We start from the raw sequence: 18351 nt of genomic DNA on the forward strand, positions 1-18351 counted from the left end.
TGCATGCACCTGAAATCGGATGCGAGCCGCCAAAACAATCCCAAATAAGAAGAAGAAGAAGAAGAAAAAGAAGAAGAAGAATTAGGAAGCGGCATTTCCGCTCTACCATGCAAACACGATTCTCGTATCCTTTTCAGTTTTAGGTCTCCTCTCGTGCTGATCTGCTATGCGTGGGCTACAGCGATAATAAGTTAACTTGTTAGCTAACTTGCCCCTTGAGGGATAATTGTTGCATCAAAAATCTCCTACTCGCATAACCAAATTGCACAGAAATATTTAGGACATGCCGAACATCGTGCTTTTCAGCGGGAGCTCCCACCAAGACCTATCACAAAAAGTGGCTGATCGCCTCGGACTGGAATTGGGGAAAGTGATAACGAAGAAATTCTCCAACCAAGAAACATGGTAGGTTTATTTTTTACGCATTTCTCGTCTGTCTTTAGATACGTGCATGATTAGCTAACTTGCCAACTGCGTTAGCTGAGCTAGCCTAGCAAGCTCGCTGGTGCTGTATGTTAACTTACTGCAGCCTGGGTCATGCATGCACATGTGCGCAGGAGTAGTAAGTTTGCCAGCTATGCGAACGTCACTGAATAACGCTAGTTTGCTGACGTTATTACATCAACCCCTAAATTGGCTAGTTAGTTATATCTAGTTATGTAATCCCATGGTCGCGCATGCTGGTGTTCATTGTTCAGTCGTAACTTTGAAAGATACAACATGCTAACTAGTTTGCGAAAAGACTCACGTGACTTGATAATAGTCAACAGTTCGTGTAAACAGAACCAACGGAGAACAAGGCCACGTTCAGTATGCAAACGTTGTAGCTACAAAATGTAATGAAAAAAACTGAGTGATAACTGTGCAGGTAGCCTAGTGGGTAAGAGTGTTGGGCCAGCAACCAAAAAGCCGGCTGTTTGAATCCCCTAACCGACTAAGTGAAAAATGGGTCGATGTGCCCTAATTGTACTTTTAGTCGCTCTGGATAAGAGCCTCTGCTAAAACACATACGTTTTTTATCCGAATTGTTGCTATAATTGTTTGCCCTGCTGCCACCCCTGGTTCCATCTCCGCCGACATTATGTCATGCACTTAACCCTAATACAGAGCAATTTACAGGTGCAATATGAGCCTCTGCTAAAATGACTCAAATATAAAATGTTTTTCATTTATACATTTTCCTTATCTGAATTATTGCTATAATTGTTTGCCCTGCTGCCACCCTCAGTTCCATTTTAGCCTAAATGATGTCATGCACTTAATCTAGGTTCATTTCCAGCGAGTAAGCAAACTGACCTAATTGTTCAGTAGACATGGTAACTACATAAACCTGCGCTGGTGCATGTTGACGTTACATTACTTGCAATATGATGCAATGGGTGTGAGTTCACTGCACTGCCCCATGAACCAAGGTGAGCTAAGGTCTCCTATTGATTTAGCCTAGCTACATTACTTGTCCCCTATGTGCAATAATGGTTTTGTCAGCTATATTAATACAATAATCGGCATTAGAATTTGTGGATACTTTTGGAGAAAGATTGACCTGATAGTGGGACACTGATAAATATGATCTTATTGTGGGATGTCCTCCTTGCAAGGACAAAAAGTGGGAGCAAGGACATAGTATTAATAAGTGTTAAGATCATTGCAGAGCATAGATAGTCTTATACTCAGCTGGCCCCTCCCTGGATTTTGTGTTAAATACTCTACGCCAAAGCTTTCTCTGCCTCTAACCTCGTTCTGAACACCTCCAAAACAAAGGATTTGTGGTTTGGTAAGAAGAATGCCCCTCTCCACACCGGTGTGATTACTACCTCTGAGGGTTTAGAGCTTGAGGTAGTCACCTCATACAAGTACTTGGGAGTAAGTCTAGACGGTACACTGTCCTTCACTCAGCACATAGCAAAGCTAAGGTTAAATCTAGACATGGTTTCCTTTATCGTAAACGCCCCTCTTTCCCCCAGCTGCCAAACTAACCCTGATTCAGATGACCATCCTACCCATGCTAGATTACGGAGATGTGATTTTATAGATTGGCAGGTAAGGGTGCTCTCGTGCTGCTAGATGTTCTTTACCATTCAGCCATCAGATTTGCCACCAATGCTCCTTATAGGACACATCGCTGCACTCTATACTCTTCTGTAAACTGGTCATCACTGTATACTCGTCGCAAGACCCTCTGGTTGATGCTTATTTATAAAACCCTCTTAGGCCTCACTCCCCCCTATCTGAGATATCTACTGCAACCCTCATCCTCCACATTCAACACCCGTTCTGCAAGTCATATTCTGTTAAAGGTCCCCAAAGCGTACACATCCCTGGGTCGCTCGTCTTTTCAGTTCGCTGCAGCTATCGACTGGAACGAGCTGCAACAAACACTGAAACTGGACAGTTCTATCTCCATCTCTTCATTCAAAGACTCAATCATGGACACTCTTACTGACATTTGTGACTGCTTCGTGTGATGTATTGTCATCTCTACCTTCTTGCCCTTGGTGCTGTTGTCTGTGCCCAATGTTTGTACCATGTTTTGTGTTGCTACCATGTTGTGTTGCTGTTGTGTTGCTACCATGCTGTGGTGTTGTCTTAGGTCTCTCTTTATGTTGTGGTGTCACTTGTCGTGATATGTGTTGTCATATATATATATATATATATTTATTTATTTATTTATTCATCCCAACCCCAGTCCCCGCAGGATGCTGTCATTGTAAATAAGAATTTGTTCTTGACGGACTTGCCTAGTTAAATGAATAAAAATGATGAAACGCACCAAGAATCTCACTGCCGATAGGTATTTATCACAGTGGGAGGCCGTTCCTTCTCTTGCAAGAACAGAACCTGTAACGACGAACCTACTGATTCTACTTCTAGAATCGCAATGCTTGTCAGTGGCCCTCAATTTGACTTTGAGCCAATCAGAGAGCACAAACCCCTGCGTGGGGGAGCTAACAAAAAAGGGGAAAAAATGAGGGCATTTTCTCCGTACATCCATGGATGAGCCAGTCACACTTCATATTAGAGGTCGACCGATTATTGGAGGACCAAAAAAGCCGATACCGATTTTTAATCAACCAATTTTTATATACATATTTATTTATTTGTAATAATGACAATTACAACAACACTGAATGAACACTTTTATTTTAACTTAATATAATACATAAATAAAAATCAATTTAGTCTCAAATAAATAATGAAACATGTTCAATTTGGTTTAAATAAAGCAAAAACACAGTGATGGAGAAGAAAGTAAAAAAAAAAGCTAAAGTTTAAGTTCCTTGCTCAGAACATATGAAAGCTGGTGGTTCCTCTTAACATGACTTTTCAATAGTCCCAGTTAATAAGTTTTAGGTTGTAGTTATTATAGGACTATTTCTCTCTAAACCGTTTGTATTTGATATACCTTTGACTATTGGATGTTCTTATAGGCACTATACTATTGCCGGGCTAATCTCGGGAGTTGATAGGCATGAAGTCATAAACAGCGCTGTGCTTCAAGCATTGCGAAGAGCTGCTGGCAAATGCAGGAAAGTGCTGTTTGAATGTATGCTTACGAGCCTGCTGCTGCCTACCACTGCTCAGTCAGACTACTCTATCAAATCATAGACTTAATTATGATATAATAAACACACAGAAATGCGAGCCTTAGGTCATTAATATGGTCGAATCCGGAAACTATCATTTAGAAAACCAAACGTTTATTCTTTCAGTGAATTACGGAACCGTTCCATATTTTATTGAATGGGTGGCCACCCTAAGTCTAAATATTGCTGTTACATTGCACAACCTTCAATGTTATGTCATAATTATGTACAATTCTGGCAAATTAATTACGGTTTTTGTTAGGAAGAAATGGGTCTTCACACAGTTCGCAACGAGCCAGGCGGCCCAAACGGCTGCATATACCCTGACTCTGCTTACACTGAACGCAAGAGAAGTGACACAATTTCCCTAGTTAATATTGCCTGCTAACATTAATTTATTTTAACTAAATATGCAGGTTTAAAAAAAATATACTTGTATATTGATTTTAAGAAAGGCATTGATGTTTATGGTTAGGTACATTGGTACATTAACAGTGCTTTTTTCGTGAATGTGCTTGTTAAATCATCACCCGTTTGGCGAAGTAGGTTGTGATTCGATGATAAATTAACAGGCACCCCATTGATTATTTGCAACGCAGGACAAGCTAGTTAAACTAGTAATATGATCAACCATGTGTAGTTAACTAGTGATTATAAGAATTGTTTTTTCTAAGATAAGTTTAATGCTAGCTAGCACCTTACCTTGGCTCCTTGCTGCACTTGCGTAACAGGTGGTCAGCCTGCGACGCAGTCTACTCGTGGAGGTCAATGTAATCGGCGTCCAAAAATGCCAATTACCGATTGTTATGAAAACTTGAAAATGGCCCTAATTAATCGGCCATGCCGATTAATCGGTCGATCTCTACTTCATATGCAATGTAGGCTATGGGATGGTAGCTACCTAAGTGCACAGACGGAATGCACACAACAGTAAATACTTCTCTAAGCTAGCTAACCACTGTAGCTAATAACGTTAGACAATAGATTAGCTAGTTTCCATGAAACAGCTGCCTGTGTTAGCTGCTGAGTTAGTGCAGTGTCCCACAGCTAGATAACTATGTAGCAAGATGACAAATAAACAATTGAATGCACTCTCCATAATACTGCCAGTGCCAGCCTATTGCCAAATGTTTTGCTAGCTCGCTAACGTTACCATATTGTGCTAGCTAGCGACTAGGCCGCGGGGATGGCACATTCAGACTGTACAAGCAAAGGAGCGTAATTGTAGCTTAAGACTTATCTACCGGTACACACGGTAAATACTTGATACTCTTCTTAGGCCTACTTAAGACAAAATGTTGCAGGTTTAACAACATGATTCTTAATTTTTACTTCTCAAATATAGTTACAACCAGGCCTATTGTGTAGCCTATTACCAGCAACATAATCTGCGAAGGACAGCAGCGGGAGGAGGGGGGTCAGGAACAGTTTTTTTTTTTCCCAACTGGTTATCTTGTGTCTTAATTATTTCATCAAACAGTGCGCTTAAAGCATCAGACAAGTTCAGTGCATACTGATTTTATTAACTTGGGGTGTGCCTATATATGGAAAAATACATGTTTAAAACCAATTGATTGGTCGAAAGAACACTTTCACTTTTTTTTATACTCTGCGACAGTCCTAGTCTGTACAGTAGCGGTTGGTCTCGTGTCTCCTCACGTCTTGCTTACGCTCTCCCCTTAGAACACAGATTCCCTCGTGCCTCCTCTTCTGGGTGGTTCAGATAGGTAGACCGGCTGTTGCGTTAATTGCCTCTCTTGGTCAGATGTGAGCACATGACTCCAGCGGAGGCAGGGAAAGGGGGTTGTCCTGTCTGGAATGTTTGACGTTTCTTTTTTTTACTTGTTTTGATGCCTGCAACTTGTGGAGAGATGGTGTGTGTGTACACTGATTCCCGGAAGTCTGCTTTTCCACACACACTTTCAAATGAGTTCTCATGTGAGGCTAGTTAGTCAACGTTAAGCTCGCTCTGATCACTCCAATTTACTGCACCAGACCTCCATCAGTCCTCTGCTTTTGGCGTGCAGTTATGATACTGTGTTGTTGGAAAGTGATTCTTGGTGCAGTATCTTTCATGAGTGAGTAGCAGTTGCCCTTTTTTCTTCGCATACCTTGTAGGGGGAGGGGAGATGGCCTAGTTGATAAAGGTCCTTGGTGAGAAGATTATGATCAGCCTTCTCCGTCAGGGTATAGGAGCTATAGGTGTAGAGCGATAAGAGCAGGGTGATGAGGAGGAAGGGATGATCTTCTCTACCTCAGTGTGGAGGTGAGTGAGAGGTTCCATGGTGGTGGTAAGAATTATGATCCTCATACTTTCCTTAAGATGACACTAAATAATAATGCCGCTTCTCTTGGTCAGCGTGGAGATCGGGGAGAGCGTGCGCGGCGAGGACGTCTACATTGTGCAGAGCGGCTGCGGGGAGATCAACGACAACCTGATGGAGCTGCTGATCATGATCAACGCGTGCAAGATCGCCTCGTCGTCCCGCGTCACCGCCGTCATCCCCTGCTTCCCCTACGCCCGACAGGATAAAAAAGATAAGGTAAGCCTACCTGCCGGGCTGCTCCCAGGCACAAATAAGTCACTACTATGATTCACTGTGGTGTTCCGTATGTAGTGCGAAACGTAGCATATTTACAGTAGCATATTTACAGTACCAGTCAAAAGTTTGGACACACCTACTCGTTCAAGGGTTTTTCTTTATTTGTACTATTTTCTATATTGTAGAGTAATAGTGAAGACATCAAACTATGAAATAACATATGGAATCATGTAGTTACCAAAAAAGTGTTAAACAAATCAAAATATATTTGAGATTCTTCAAAGTAGCCACCCTTTGCCTTGATGACAGGTTTGCACACTCTTGGCATTCTCTTAACCAGCTTCATGAGGTAGTCACCTGGAATTAATTTCAATTAACCGGTGTGCCTTGATAAAAGTTAAATGGTGGAATTGATTTCCTTCATCCGTTGTTGTGACAAGGTAGGGGTGGTATACAGGCGATAGCCCTATTTGGTAAAAGACCAAGTCCATATTATGGCAAGAACAGCTCATAAGAAAAGAGAAACGACAGTCCAGCACTTTAACCTCTTACATCTAGACGTTCCGCTAGCGGAACACCTGCTCCAATATCCAATGATAGGCGTGGTGCGAATTACAAATTCCTCAAAAATACAAAAACTTCAATTTTTCAAACATATGACTATTTCACAGCATTTTAAAGACAAGACTCTCCTTTATCTAACCACACTGTCCGATTTCAAAAAGGCTTTACAGCGAAAGCAAAACATTAGATTATGTCAGCAGAGTACCAAGCCAGAAATAATCAGACACCCATTTTTCAAGCTAGCATATAATGTCACAAAAACCCAGAAGACAGCTAAATGCAGCACTAACCTTTGATGATCTTCATCAGATGACACACCTAGGACATTATGTTATACAATACATGTTTTGTTCAATCAAGTTCATATTTATATCAAAAAACAGCTTTTTACATTAGCATGTGACGTTCAGAACTAGCATACCCCCCGCAAACTTCCGGAGGAATTTGCTAATAATTTACTAAATTACTCACGATAAATGTTCACAAAAAGCATAACAATTATTTTACGAATTATAGATACAGAACTCCTCTATGCACTCGATATGTCTGATTTTAAAATAGCTTTTTGGTGAAAGCACATTTTGCAATATTGTAAGTACATAGCCCAGGCATCACGGGCTAGCTATTTAGACACCCGGCAGGTTTAGCCTTCACCAAAATCAGATTTACTATTATAAAAGTTTGATTACCTTTTGTTGTCTTCGTCAGAATGCACTCCCAGGACTGCTACTTCAATAACAAATGTTGGTTTGGTCCAAAATAATCCATCGTTATATCCAAATTGCGGCGTTTTGTTCGTGCGTTCCAGACACTATCTGAAAGGGTAAATAAGGGTCGCGCGCATGGCGCAATTCGTGACAAAAAAATCTAAATATTCCATTACCGTACTTCGAAGCATGTCAACCGCTGTTTAAAATCAATTTTTATGCCATTTTTCTCGTAAAAAAAGCGATAATATTCCGACCAGGAATGTCCATTTAGCTAAACAGAGGAAAGTAAACAAAGCTTTCGGTCGACGCGGGCACGAGCCTGAGTCTCACAGTACTGTAACCAGCCACTACCCAAACGCGCTACTTTTTTTTCAGCCAGAGCCTGCAAAGCCACGATTCAGCTTTTTACCGCCTTCTGAGACCCTATGGCAGCCGTAGGAAGTGTCACGGGACAGCTAAGATCCTCACTCTTCAATAAACATAGACAAGAAGAACGACACCTTGTCAGACAGGCCACTTCCTGCATGAAACCTTCTCAGTTTTTTGCCTGCCAAATGAGTTCTGTTATACTCACAGACACCATTCAAACAGTTTTAGAAACTTTAGGGTGTTTTCTATCCATATGTAATAAGTATATGCATATTCTAGTTACTGGGTAGGAGTGGTAACCAGATTAAATCGGGTACGTTTTTTATCCACCCGTGAAAATACTGCCCCCTAGCCATAACAGGTTAAGACATGAAGGTCAGTCAATCCGGAAAATGTCGAACTTCGAAAGTTTCTTCAAGTGCAGTTGCAAAAACCATCAAGCACTATGATGAAACTGGGTCTCATGAGGACTGAATAAATCTTCAGAGTTCAAGTAACGGACACATCTCAAAATCAACTGTTCAGAGGAGACTGCGTGAATCAGGCCTTCATGGTCGAATTGCTGCAAAGAAACCACTACTAAGAAGAGACTTGCTTGGGCCAAGAAACACAAGCAATGGACATTCGACCAGTGGAAATCTGCCCTAAATTTAGATTTTTGGTTCCAACCACTGTGTTTTTGTGAGACTCAGAGTAGGTGAACGGATGATCTCTGCATGTATTGTTCCCACCGTGAAGCATGGAGGTGGTGTGGGGGTGCTTTGCTGGTGACACTGATTTATTTAGAATTCAATGCACACTTAACCAGCATGGCTACCACAGCATTCTGCAGCAATATGCCATCCCATCTTGTTTACGCTTAGTGGGACAATAATTTGTTTTTTAACAGGACAGTGACCCACCACACCTCCAGGCTGTGTAAGGGATATTTGACCAAGGAGAGTAATGGAGTGCTGCATCAATGTCCTGGCCTCCACAATCACCCGACCTCAACCCAGTTGAGGTGGTTTAGGATGAGTTGGACCGCAGAGTGAAGGAAAAGCAGCCAACAAGTGCTCAGCATATGTGGGAACTCCAAGACTGTTGGAAAAGCATTCCAGGTGAAGCTGGTTGAGAGAATGCCAAGAGTGTACAAAGCTGTCATCAAGGCAAAGGGTAGCTACATTGAGATTCTTCAAATGTGAATGTCATCCAATAACTAATGTGTTACTACACAAAAACCATACGAAAAATACAGCGGCTCCCAAATATATAGCTGTAGGTTTGAATCGGAGCATGGTTCATCACCTGACAACAATTAGGCCCAATTCTCATTAACAGTTTGTGCTAATGTTACTTAACTGAAAGGTGACGGCAGGCATTCCAAGAGGGGAGAAAAGGTTCAGACTACTGCTTATCTGGTAAATGATTGTCACACCCTGTTTCAGTTAATAAAGTAACAACAGTTTCCTCATGTAGCAAGCCACACTTGTTCTGAGGCCTATCCTATATTCCACCGTTTCTCCCTCTTTCTCCCCAAAGACAGTGTATCAAGCACCAGTTACTATCATGAGACCCTAAGCACGAGATCTCTAACGTTTTGGTGCATATTTAACCTTTATTTAACTAGGCAAGTCAGTCGAACAAATTCTTATTTACAATGACGGCCTACTCCGGGCGACGCTGGGCCAATTGTGCGCCGCCCTATGGGACTCCCAATCACGGGCCGGATGTGATACAGCCTGGTTTTGAACCAGGCTGTGCCACTCGGGAGCCCTATGTTTTCTAACATGAAGGTGTAACATGCCAGAACTCAAAGGCCCCTCTAATGTAGTGGCATACTGTAGCCCTGCTCCAGTCCTCCCGTGTACCCCCAACAGCACACATTTTTGTTGTAGCCCCGGGCTGACTTAACTGGTTCAAGGTCATGTCTAGCAGGGATCCTGCTAATGTCAGTGACGTCATAACTTGTATATTTGAGGTCACGTTATCGAATTTTTGCAATTTAGCTAACCCTTTTCCTAACCTTCAGTGTTCCTAACCTGTTTTGAAAAGTCGCTTCTGACATTAGGGGCATCCCATCTAGTCGAAACCCTGATTCAACTCATTGAGGGCTTGATTAGTTGCATCAGGTGTGCTCGTCTGGGCCTACAACAAAAATGTGTGCCGTAGGGGTTACTGGAGGATGAGTTGCGAAATACATCTGTAGCCTATACAAACACTCGGAACTACAAGTTCTAGAACAGGACATAACAGATTTCAGAGGGTTTACTTATGTTTGTAAATCAAAGTTCAATACAAGAAGGATTTAGACGGGGTATGTTTGCTTCTACCAAATGATCGATGTTCAATTCCACATGTAGGCCTATCGCTGTTGTCTTTTCCCTGAGGCATGTTAAATCAATTCATGGCACTGTGGAATGTGACCTAGAACAAAATAGATGTTGAAACAAGCGTCTTGCCAGAGTTGAACTTGTGTGTTTGTAGATAAAGTAACCTGTGAGTTGTGATTTGTCCCCTGAAACCAGAGTCTCTACAGTCACCTTGTGCTGCCATTTGGCTACAGAGGGCTGTGTGTGCATTAACCGCAGAAGACCAAGGTGTCTGTGTTGAACACGCCACAACCTGTAGCCAACCATCGCCTGTTGTCCGTCACCTGGCCTGGATTGTGTTCCTTGTGGAGGAGCAGAGGATTTAGACTTGGACTAGTTATTTAAATCCAGGGCATTTTACTGTAGTACTACAATTGTTGCCACGCCGAATAATAACATTGTGTGCTTCATTTGAAAGAGCCTGTAACTCCCTCTGTGTCCCAGAGTCGTGCTCCTATCTCAGCCAAGCTGGTGGCCAACATGCTGTCTGTAGCCGGCGCCGACCACATCATCACAATGGACCTCCACGCCTCGCAGATCCAGGTAGGCAGCGTCTAACACATCACCGTCACAGCAGTGCAGTCGCAGGGTGCAGTTTCCCCTGTCGATTTTAAATGAAGTTATATTGAATTGAAACGACTAGTAGTAGTCGTTAGTTTCATTCCAAGTTATTGCAGTGAAGTCTGGGGTTGTCGCTATGTTTTTTTTTCTCAATATTAGGCTAATCGGAGAGGCTGTATATTATCATGTTAAAGGGGAAATGTTTTAAACTTTTTTTTCCCTGATCTCTCTGTAGGGATTCTTTGACATCGCCGTGGACAACCTGTATGCAGAGCCCGCGGTCCTCCAATGGATCCGGGAGAACATTCCAGAGTGGAAGAACAGCTGCATTGTGTCCCCTGACGCTGGAGGAGCCAAACGGTAATAAACAATTCAATGTGGCAGGGTCACATGAACCAGATACGGCTGGTCCTGAGGACTTCAATGTGGAAAAGCTATGGGGAAAGTCAAATGTTTGGACCTGTTCATCTCTCCCTTGTGTTTAACCTTTTCATTGGTGTTTCTTTGTACTGGTCCATCTTGGAGATGAGTTACACTAGACTTTCTGGAGGTCATGTGAATGAGATGCTATTTCAGCTGAGTGCTGACATGCACATCTCATTTCTCATCTCTTTGTTTTAAATTCCTGTGTCCAGAGTGACCTCCATCGCTGACCGTCTGAATGTGGAGTTTGCCCTCATCCACAAGGAGAGGAAGAAGGCCAACGAGGTGGACCGCATGGTCCTGGTCGGAGACGTGAAGGACCGCGTGGCCATCTTGGTCGACGACATGGCCGACACATGCGGTACCATCTGCAAAGCTGCTGAGAAGTGAGCAACCACACGTGTATATACACTCACACAGCTCCTAATATCCCCAAAGTTACTCTACCATGGCCTTGATCTAGTTTATTTGTGTTTGGCTTGTGGTGTCAATACAGGTCAGTATTTATAGATGGTTGCTGTGTAGGCTCATCTGTTGAGCATCCGTTGATCTCAAATCACCGTATTGGTTATTGACCTGAATGAACCATTGTATCAAACCTAATGAGAGATTGTGTAGAGGGTGAGAAGTGATATGGAGACTCAAAATCCACTCAGGGTTTTTTCTGCATCAAAATGGGGGGCTTGGCCAAATGTAGAAGCCCTCCTGTTTGCTGCAGTTACAAAACGTAGCTGTTTTTAAAGCAAGTTTTCTGCTATTTTTATTTTACTGTTTGGACATAGAGAAAAGGGGGAAAAAACCTGGAAGTCATTATCGTTTGTTCCGGTTTCAACCATGGCTCCCGTTTCACTGTCTCTCTGAAACGCTTCAACATTTCACTCTTCTATTTGATGCTTGTGCATATTTAATTTTTCTACTTTGCTCATATGCATTATTTTATGACTTTCAAACGCAGTTTCCATATTACCGTCACATTTTTTTTATTTTATATTACACCACTCATATCTCTCTAGATTGATTGATGCCGGTGCGATCAAGGTCTATGCTATCCTCACGCACGGCATATTTTCCGGTCCGGCCATCGCGCGTATCAACGATGCTCCCTTCGAGGCCGTGGTGGTCACCAACACCATCCCCCAGGAGGAGAAGATGAAGTCGTGCCCAAAGATCCAGGTACCCACTGTCCAAATGGGCACTTCCTGTTTACTTACACGTCCTGGTACCTTTTAGCCAATGAGGTTTGAGGAATCCCTTTGTTGATACATGCAGCATTTTGCCTCTCCCATGTCTCGAAACTGTAGCTAGCTGCTGTTAGAGCTAACCATTCCAACCAGGATTGATTGGCTGCCCTATAGGTTACCTGACCTGAGGCACTGGTTGATGGCGGTCTGCCATAGAGATGTATATATTATGTTGTATTTCAATGGTCTCCACCAGATCATAGATATAGCCATGATCCTGGCCGAGGCGATCAGGAGAACCCACAACGGCGAGTCGGTGTCCTACCTCTTCAGCCACGTGCCCTTGTAAAGGATGGCTACGAGCAGAGGGCACAGCGGCCGTTTCTCTCCTCATGCTCCAATCAGCTCGCACCTTCAATGACCACACCCTCCCGGAAGTCCTTAAACTCTGACGGTTTGGGCCAATTACACGTGACCGATTCCTAAAGGCCACGCCCACTTTCCCAGCTCCGTTGTTCCGTGTGGAGACCCAAGAAAGAGTATCACCTCCTCTTTGAGACCAGCAAGTTTCTATTTATGCGTATTACCATGTTAAGATTTCCTTACTGTGTTTGTTTCAATATCATGCTTTGCCAGCCATGCCACCCAAGGGATCTGGCTGTCATTTTAACCAAAGGTCCATTGCCTAACGATGTTCCTGTTTGTTGTACCTCCATTTTTCTTACATTTCACTATAAATGAAAGCATTCCATTGTCATGTCACTTGAGAATCTGCAATACTGTTGGTTTTAGATGCACCTTTGTTTCATCAATACACGCCGATTACGAAATACCAGGGTCCTATTCACTCGACTCAAAACGATAGCAAACAGGGAGGGACTATCTGTACAATAAATGCCTGTCTTCATTTTCTGTTGTGAAATGTTTTGCTGCAGTGTGTGCTAATCAATGCCACCCAGGGTTGTTTAGTCATCAACAGCTGATTTATTTCCTTTTTTTTTCTTTTACATTTCTTTAAACAGCAACATTTGGTTAGTGTGGAACTTTAAGTGAAGTTTTTTTTTTTTATCAAAAAGATCCAGAGTAGAGGCTGTATTTGTTCAGCCAGCAGATACCTACATAATGTTTAAGCATCTAGCATTGTCTCAAAGTCCCAATATTGTATCATAGAATTCAATTTGAGATATGAGGGAGACAGTTGTAAGCATTTCCACATTTTCTGGCATTCTAGTTAAAACATTATTTCGTTAGTGCCACGTAACAAGGCCAAATCTGATTTGCCATTTTAGTTTCCTTCATTTAGTATGCACCTGATGGCGCACTCCCTCTTGTGACGGACTGGTGTCATTGCAGGGCCTCATGCTCACCTTCGTATTTCTGATTTTATTACAATCTTGAAATTGCTCATTTACTAAAACTCCCAACACCACTACTAATCTCCTGCTGCCCAGTTTTTCAAAAGTTATTTTCAGATTTCGGTAATCGGATAGGATTAAATGAATAGAACGGGTATCCACATTCAAGTCAATGATACACCCGCTCCATTTATATGCATTTAATCCGATAACTTGGAAAAACTGGGGACAGTACCTCCGTATATCAAGTTTATCCATCTTGTCAAAGGGTGATTGGTCGAACAACCCACACCCAAAAGGTCATGAACTTCAAAGTTCTACTTTCCTCATGTCTTGAGTGTATTTTTTTTTTTTCTTCAAATGTTTAAGAAAGTTATAATGTACGAGTGTAACTCCTCTGCGTTCATTTTCTCCTGTTGTACGGTGAGTGTGCGCCAAAGGCAGTCTTCAGAATGAATTAGCGGATTGGTTGAAAACTGCTGGCGGATAGGCAGCCACACGTTTTTTACACCACCAGGGTTTTCATTAACAATAAACTGACAATGACATTACATAATGCTGACTTGTCTTCTTTTCTTTGACCTTTGGTTACTGAGGATCCTCAGATGAATTGTTATCGACAGTACACTGTTATTTTCCCTATGGGGGGGGGTGATCCCATTGGAAGATGTGAGTTACTCATAGCACCATAATCCGGTGGCAGTGTCATGTGAAAGTAAGGAAGGACCCTGGTTGAATGAATGTTTGTCAATCACAGGTCTTTAGAAAGGTGAGTTCACTAAACTGGCCATGCAACACCACCGCCCAACCACCATCTAGGATCAGGTGTTCCTTGACTATGTAATCTTATTCATTGTGATCTAAAAGGCTAAACTGGTCCTAGATCAGCACTCCTTGTCTGAGACGCTTTGCCCTGGACTCCCATCCAAGGACCAACCAGGACGAATATCGTTGTCTAGGCTCAGACTGAGACAACTGCCAACAAGGGGCCCCCTTGAAGGGGGATGCTGGATGGTGTGGCTGATGGCTACAGCCATATATAGTATATCATATATGTGTAGGCCTACTACCCTGACGGTGGGGGGGTGCCTTATTACTGCCTTGTCACGTTCTGTATGGGGAGTTGGCAACAGTTTCTCAGTAGACATGAGGACTGTCATTTTTGATTCCTTAGTGGTGGATAGTGGCTGAAAACATCCATAGTTGACATCCACGTGCTTATTAGGTATTTAATCTGAACCAGGCCAAACTGTCACGTAACCATAACATACTTCACAAAGGATCATCAAGAGAAAATAAGACATCACTATCTAATAGCACTTATAACAACTCAAACGTCTTAATAGTAACAAACAATAGATACAATTTGCCAGTGGGAATAATCCTATGCGTTTGTTCATAGAGACCATATGACTACTTGCCAAACCGAGTTAATAGAAGGGACATGTTTTTTGCTCTTTTAGAAATCAAAAGGGTGTAAGAAAAAGTCACATGATAATGGTGATAAATACAGTATGTGGTACATACCTCCATTTTCCGACAGGTGGCGTGTTGTGCATACTTCTCTCTGTGGTGCCTGAAACTCGGTGAATAAAGTGATTAAAAACACATTTGTGAAATTTTGGGCACGTATCACGTCTGCATAATTTGTTCAAATTCCCGCCGTTGAAAAATGAGGTTCAAATGTAATCTAATTTTAATATAGCATGTATTTCATTTCCAAATCGCTCCTGGATGGGAGCTGTATGATGACGTCAGGCTCATTTGCATATCGCTCAGTATATGTACAATGCCTGCGCAAAGGCGGGACACACTGCTGCGACGCAAAGCCTGGAGAAGTACCATTAGTCAATCAGTCCAACTTTGGTAAGCACTGATATTCATATTAACTTTATGGTATTGGTCATATAAAAATAAGATACATGATATTTTCTGAAATGCTGCCATAATAGTGTAACTAACATGAATGTATCATTGCGAGAACATTCTAACCTGTACCATGCCAAGGACAAAAGATGCGACTATAAAGATGATTGGATGGATGCAACTTTTTTTTTTTTTTTTTAAGAAACATCTAACTAGTAAATAGAAACGAGTGGATACGTGTTCTATTTGAGTTTCGCTGTGTAACACTAGCCATATCAATCCATATCCTTTGTTCAGATTCTTTGTGGTGGCGATAGGCTACAGTCAATTGTCTAAGTCATGCGTAATAACATTTGAAATGTTCCTTTAGATAGTATGTTATGACACGTATAGTCATGAATGGGCCTAATTGAGGGAGTCGCGGTACAATTTGGGAGCCTATCTTCGAAGGTAAAGCGGATCTGGGCGGTGGTTCTCCAGATTGCGCTGCCCAAGGGAGAGGCGAGTCTTAGACCATACACGTGGAATTAAAGTATGATCAGCATTGTAGACAAATATTTTAAAACTAAAAATACATATAATATACAGTATCTTTATACCTTTAGCCGTTGATTTGAACGCATAGTTGGTTATTTGTGGCCAACCGCTTTTTCTCTTTTCGGCGTTCTCAGCATGGGAACGCGTATTGTTATGTAAATGTTCATTTTGGGGAATATTAGGCGCCATTCATTGTGGGGTGCGGTTTTGTGCCCCTGTGTGTGACATGGTCCCTGAACTGGGTAACGGGATGTGAGGCAATTTGCACCAGGCTCTGCTTGAGGCGAACAAAAGAATGCAGGCGCGCTACTTACACGTTTTGGTCACGTCCCTAGTTGCGCACTTGAGGAAAAGCTATTGTGGCTGCAGTGTTGTGTTGTCTGCGCATATGTTTAATTAAAACAATGCTTCTCGTTTTGACAGACTTCGCAATCATGTCTGACAAGCCAAATCTCGAGGAGGTCGCCAGCTTCGACAAGACCAAGCTGAAAAAGACCGAGACGCAGGAGAAGAATCCGCTGCCGACTAAAGAAAGTAAGGATACAGACATTTATGCAATAGTCTGACATTATGATATGACACATGAATACTATATTAATTATTATTATTATTATTTAATAGACCTATCCCACTGGGCACACACTGGTTAAATCAACGTTAATTCCACGTTATTTCAATGAAATTCCTTTGAACCAATGTCTGCCCAGCGGGATGCATCATAAGAAGGCTACTGTACTGTAGGCCTACTGGTACTCCTGTAGAATATAGTCCTACCTTTTCAATATTAACATTGTGTGTCTAAGCTAAGCTACAGTAGACATGATAGGCCTAGGCTAAGTGAAAGCCCATTTATGCCTCAAGGGTGTTGCCAGTGAGATTCTCATCACTGTTCTTTTGTCTCTCTGTCTCTCTCCCAGCCATTGAACAGGAGAAGCAGGCGTCGTCGTGAAGACCATCCCTCTGTCATGCACTGTACACCCCCTCCTCCTGCATTGCCTTCTTTTCACTCACTTCTTTTTAGCTGTATAACTTGTCAAGAAAAACCCCCACCAACAACACAAAGCTGCACTGCGATGGATGACCATCCATGTCCAGGCGCTGACCCCGCCCCTCCTACCACCTCGACCAATAGAGGAGCAGGCCCTCGCCTAGCCAAGCCAGGAATGAGGAAGTACTACCAACCAACCAGGGGCGGAACGGTGGACGGTCCCAAAGTTGTCGGGTGTGGTGTCCAAACATCAACACGGGGTAGAGAGGGCTACAGGATGGAGGCGTGGCCTTGGATCTAGGAAGTTACATCCCTCGTTCGACATCCAATTTCCTGTGTGGCCTCTTGTCGACCTGGTAACTCACGCCCCAACCGTGTCCGGCTTTTTATATTTTAGTTTCGGAAAAATGCACAACCTTTTTTTGTTTTTACACTGGTAATATGATTAACATACCCATTGGTTAATACAAGTTTTCTGTCAGATATTTTTTTTATCCAACCAAGGATGAAAAAACAGAATCCATCTAGTCTTGGAAGATACTCGTGTGGACTTTATTTACGTTGATGTTTTTAGAACGTTTATTGTACGTTGACCTTTTTTATCGATGTGATTTGGGATAGCTTTTTGTGTTGCACCCTGTCTCTGATTTGTTTAATATTGTAAGGAAAAAAGATCATTACTGGAAATGAATTCCATGTGTTCTGCAGTCGATCAAATTATTTGGAGTTTTCTAAAGTCCCAACAGTCATGTTAATCTACCACATACCATTACCAATAATGGAAACAGTGAAATGTTGTAATAAAAAAAATATTTGTTTCTATGAAGTGAATTGCGACATGCTTTCTTTATCCATGCATTTTTTTTACTTAGTGGACCACCCACGTTCTGTATGTGTCAACTAAGGCCAATACTCTGGTCTACCGACTGTAACCCACATTTAGTGCTCTACCTGACCCATGGGCGATGACCCTTGAACCTGCAAGGCTATGAGGCTGTTTGCACTGGGAAAATCCACAATATTTTGATTAATGTATTTTTTTTAACAAATTTAACTAGGCAAGTCAGTTAAAAACAAATTGTTATTTACAATGACAGCCCACTAGGAAACAGGTTAACAACCTTGTTCAGGGAGCAGAACAACACATTTTTTACTTTGACAGCTCGGGGATTCGATCCAACAACCTTTCGGTTACTGGCCCAACGCTTTAACCACTAGGTTACCTGCGGCCCCAACATCTTTGGGTATTTTACTCATTAGTCCACTGTTGATACAGTCCCAACATTTTGATCATGTCAGCAGTCAAATTTCCAAAATGC

General features: G+C 42.3%; 1 protein-coding gene across 1 annotated transcript; it reads left to right on the forward strand.

The window, feature by feature from the left end:
- Positions 1 to 79: 79 nt before the first annotated feature.
- LOC106574406 (ribose-phosphate pyrophosphokinase 2) lies at positions 80 to 17858 on the forward strand. The gene is made up of 9 exons (XM_014150277.2): positions 80 to 405; positions 5944 to 6127; positions 10566 to 10664; positions 10918 to 11042; positions 11318 to 11491; positions 12119 to 12278; positions 12543 to 15507; positions 16468 to 16578; positions 16962 to 17858. The coding sequence occupies exons 1-7, from the start codon at positions 284 to 286 to the stop codon at positions 12633 to 12635; spliced, it is 957 nt and encodes a 318-aa protein (XP_014005752.1). The 5' UTR covers positions 80 to 283; the 3' UTR covers positions 12636 to 15507; positions 16468 to 16578; positions 16962 to 17858.
- Positions 17859 to 18351: the final 493 nt, after the last annotated feature.

The sequence above is a fragment of the Salmo salar genome, chromosome ssa16 (assembly GCF_905237065.1).
Source record: "Salmo salar chromosome ssa16, Ssal_v3.1, whole genome shotgun sequence".
Taxonomy (NCBI): Eukaryota; Metazoa; Chordata; class Actinopteri; order Salmoniformes; family Salmonidae; genus Salmo; species Salmo salar.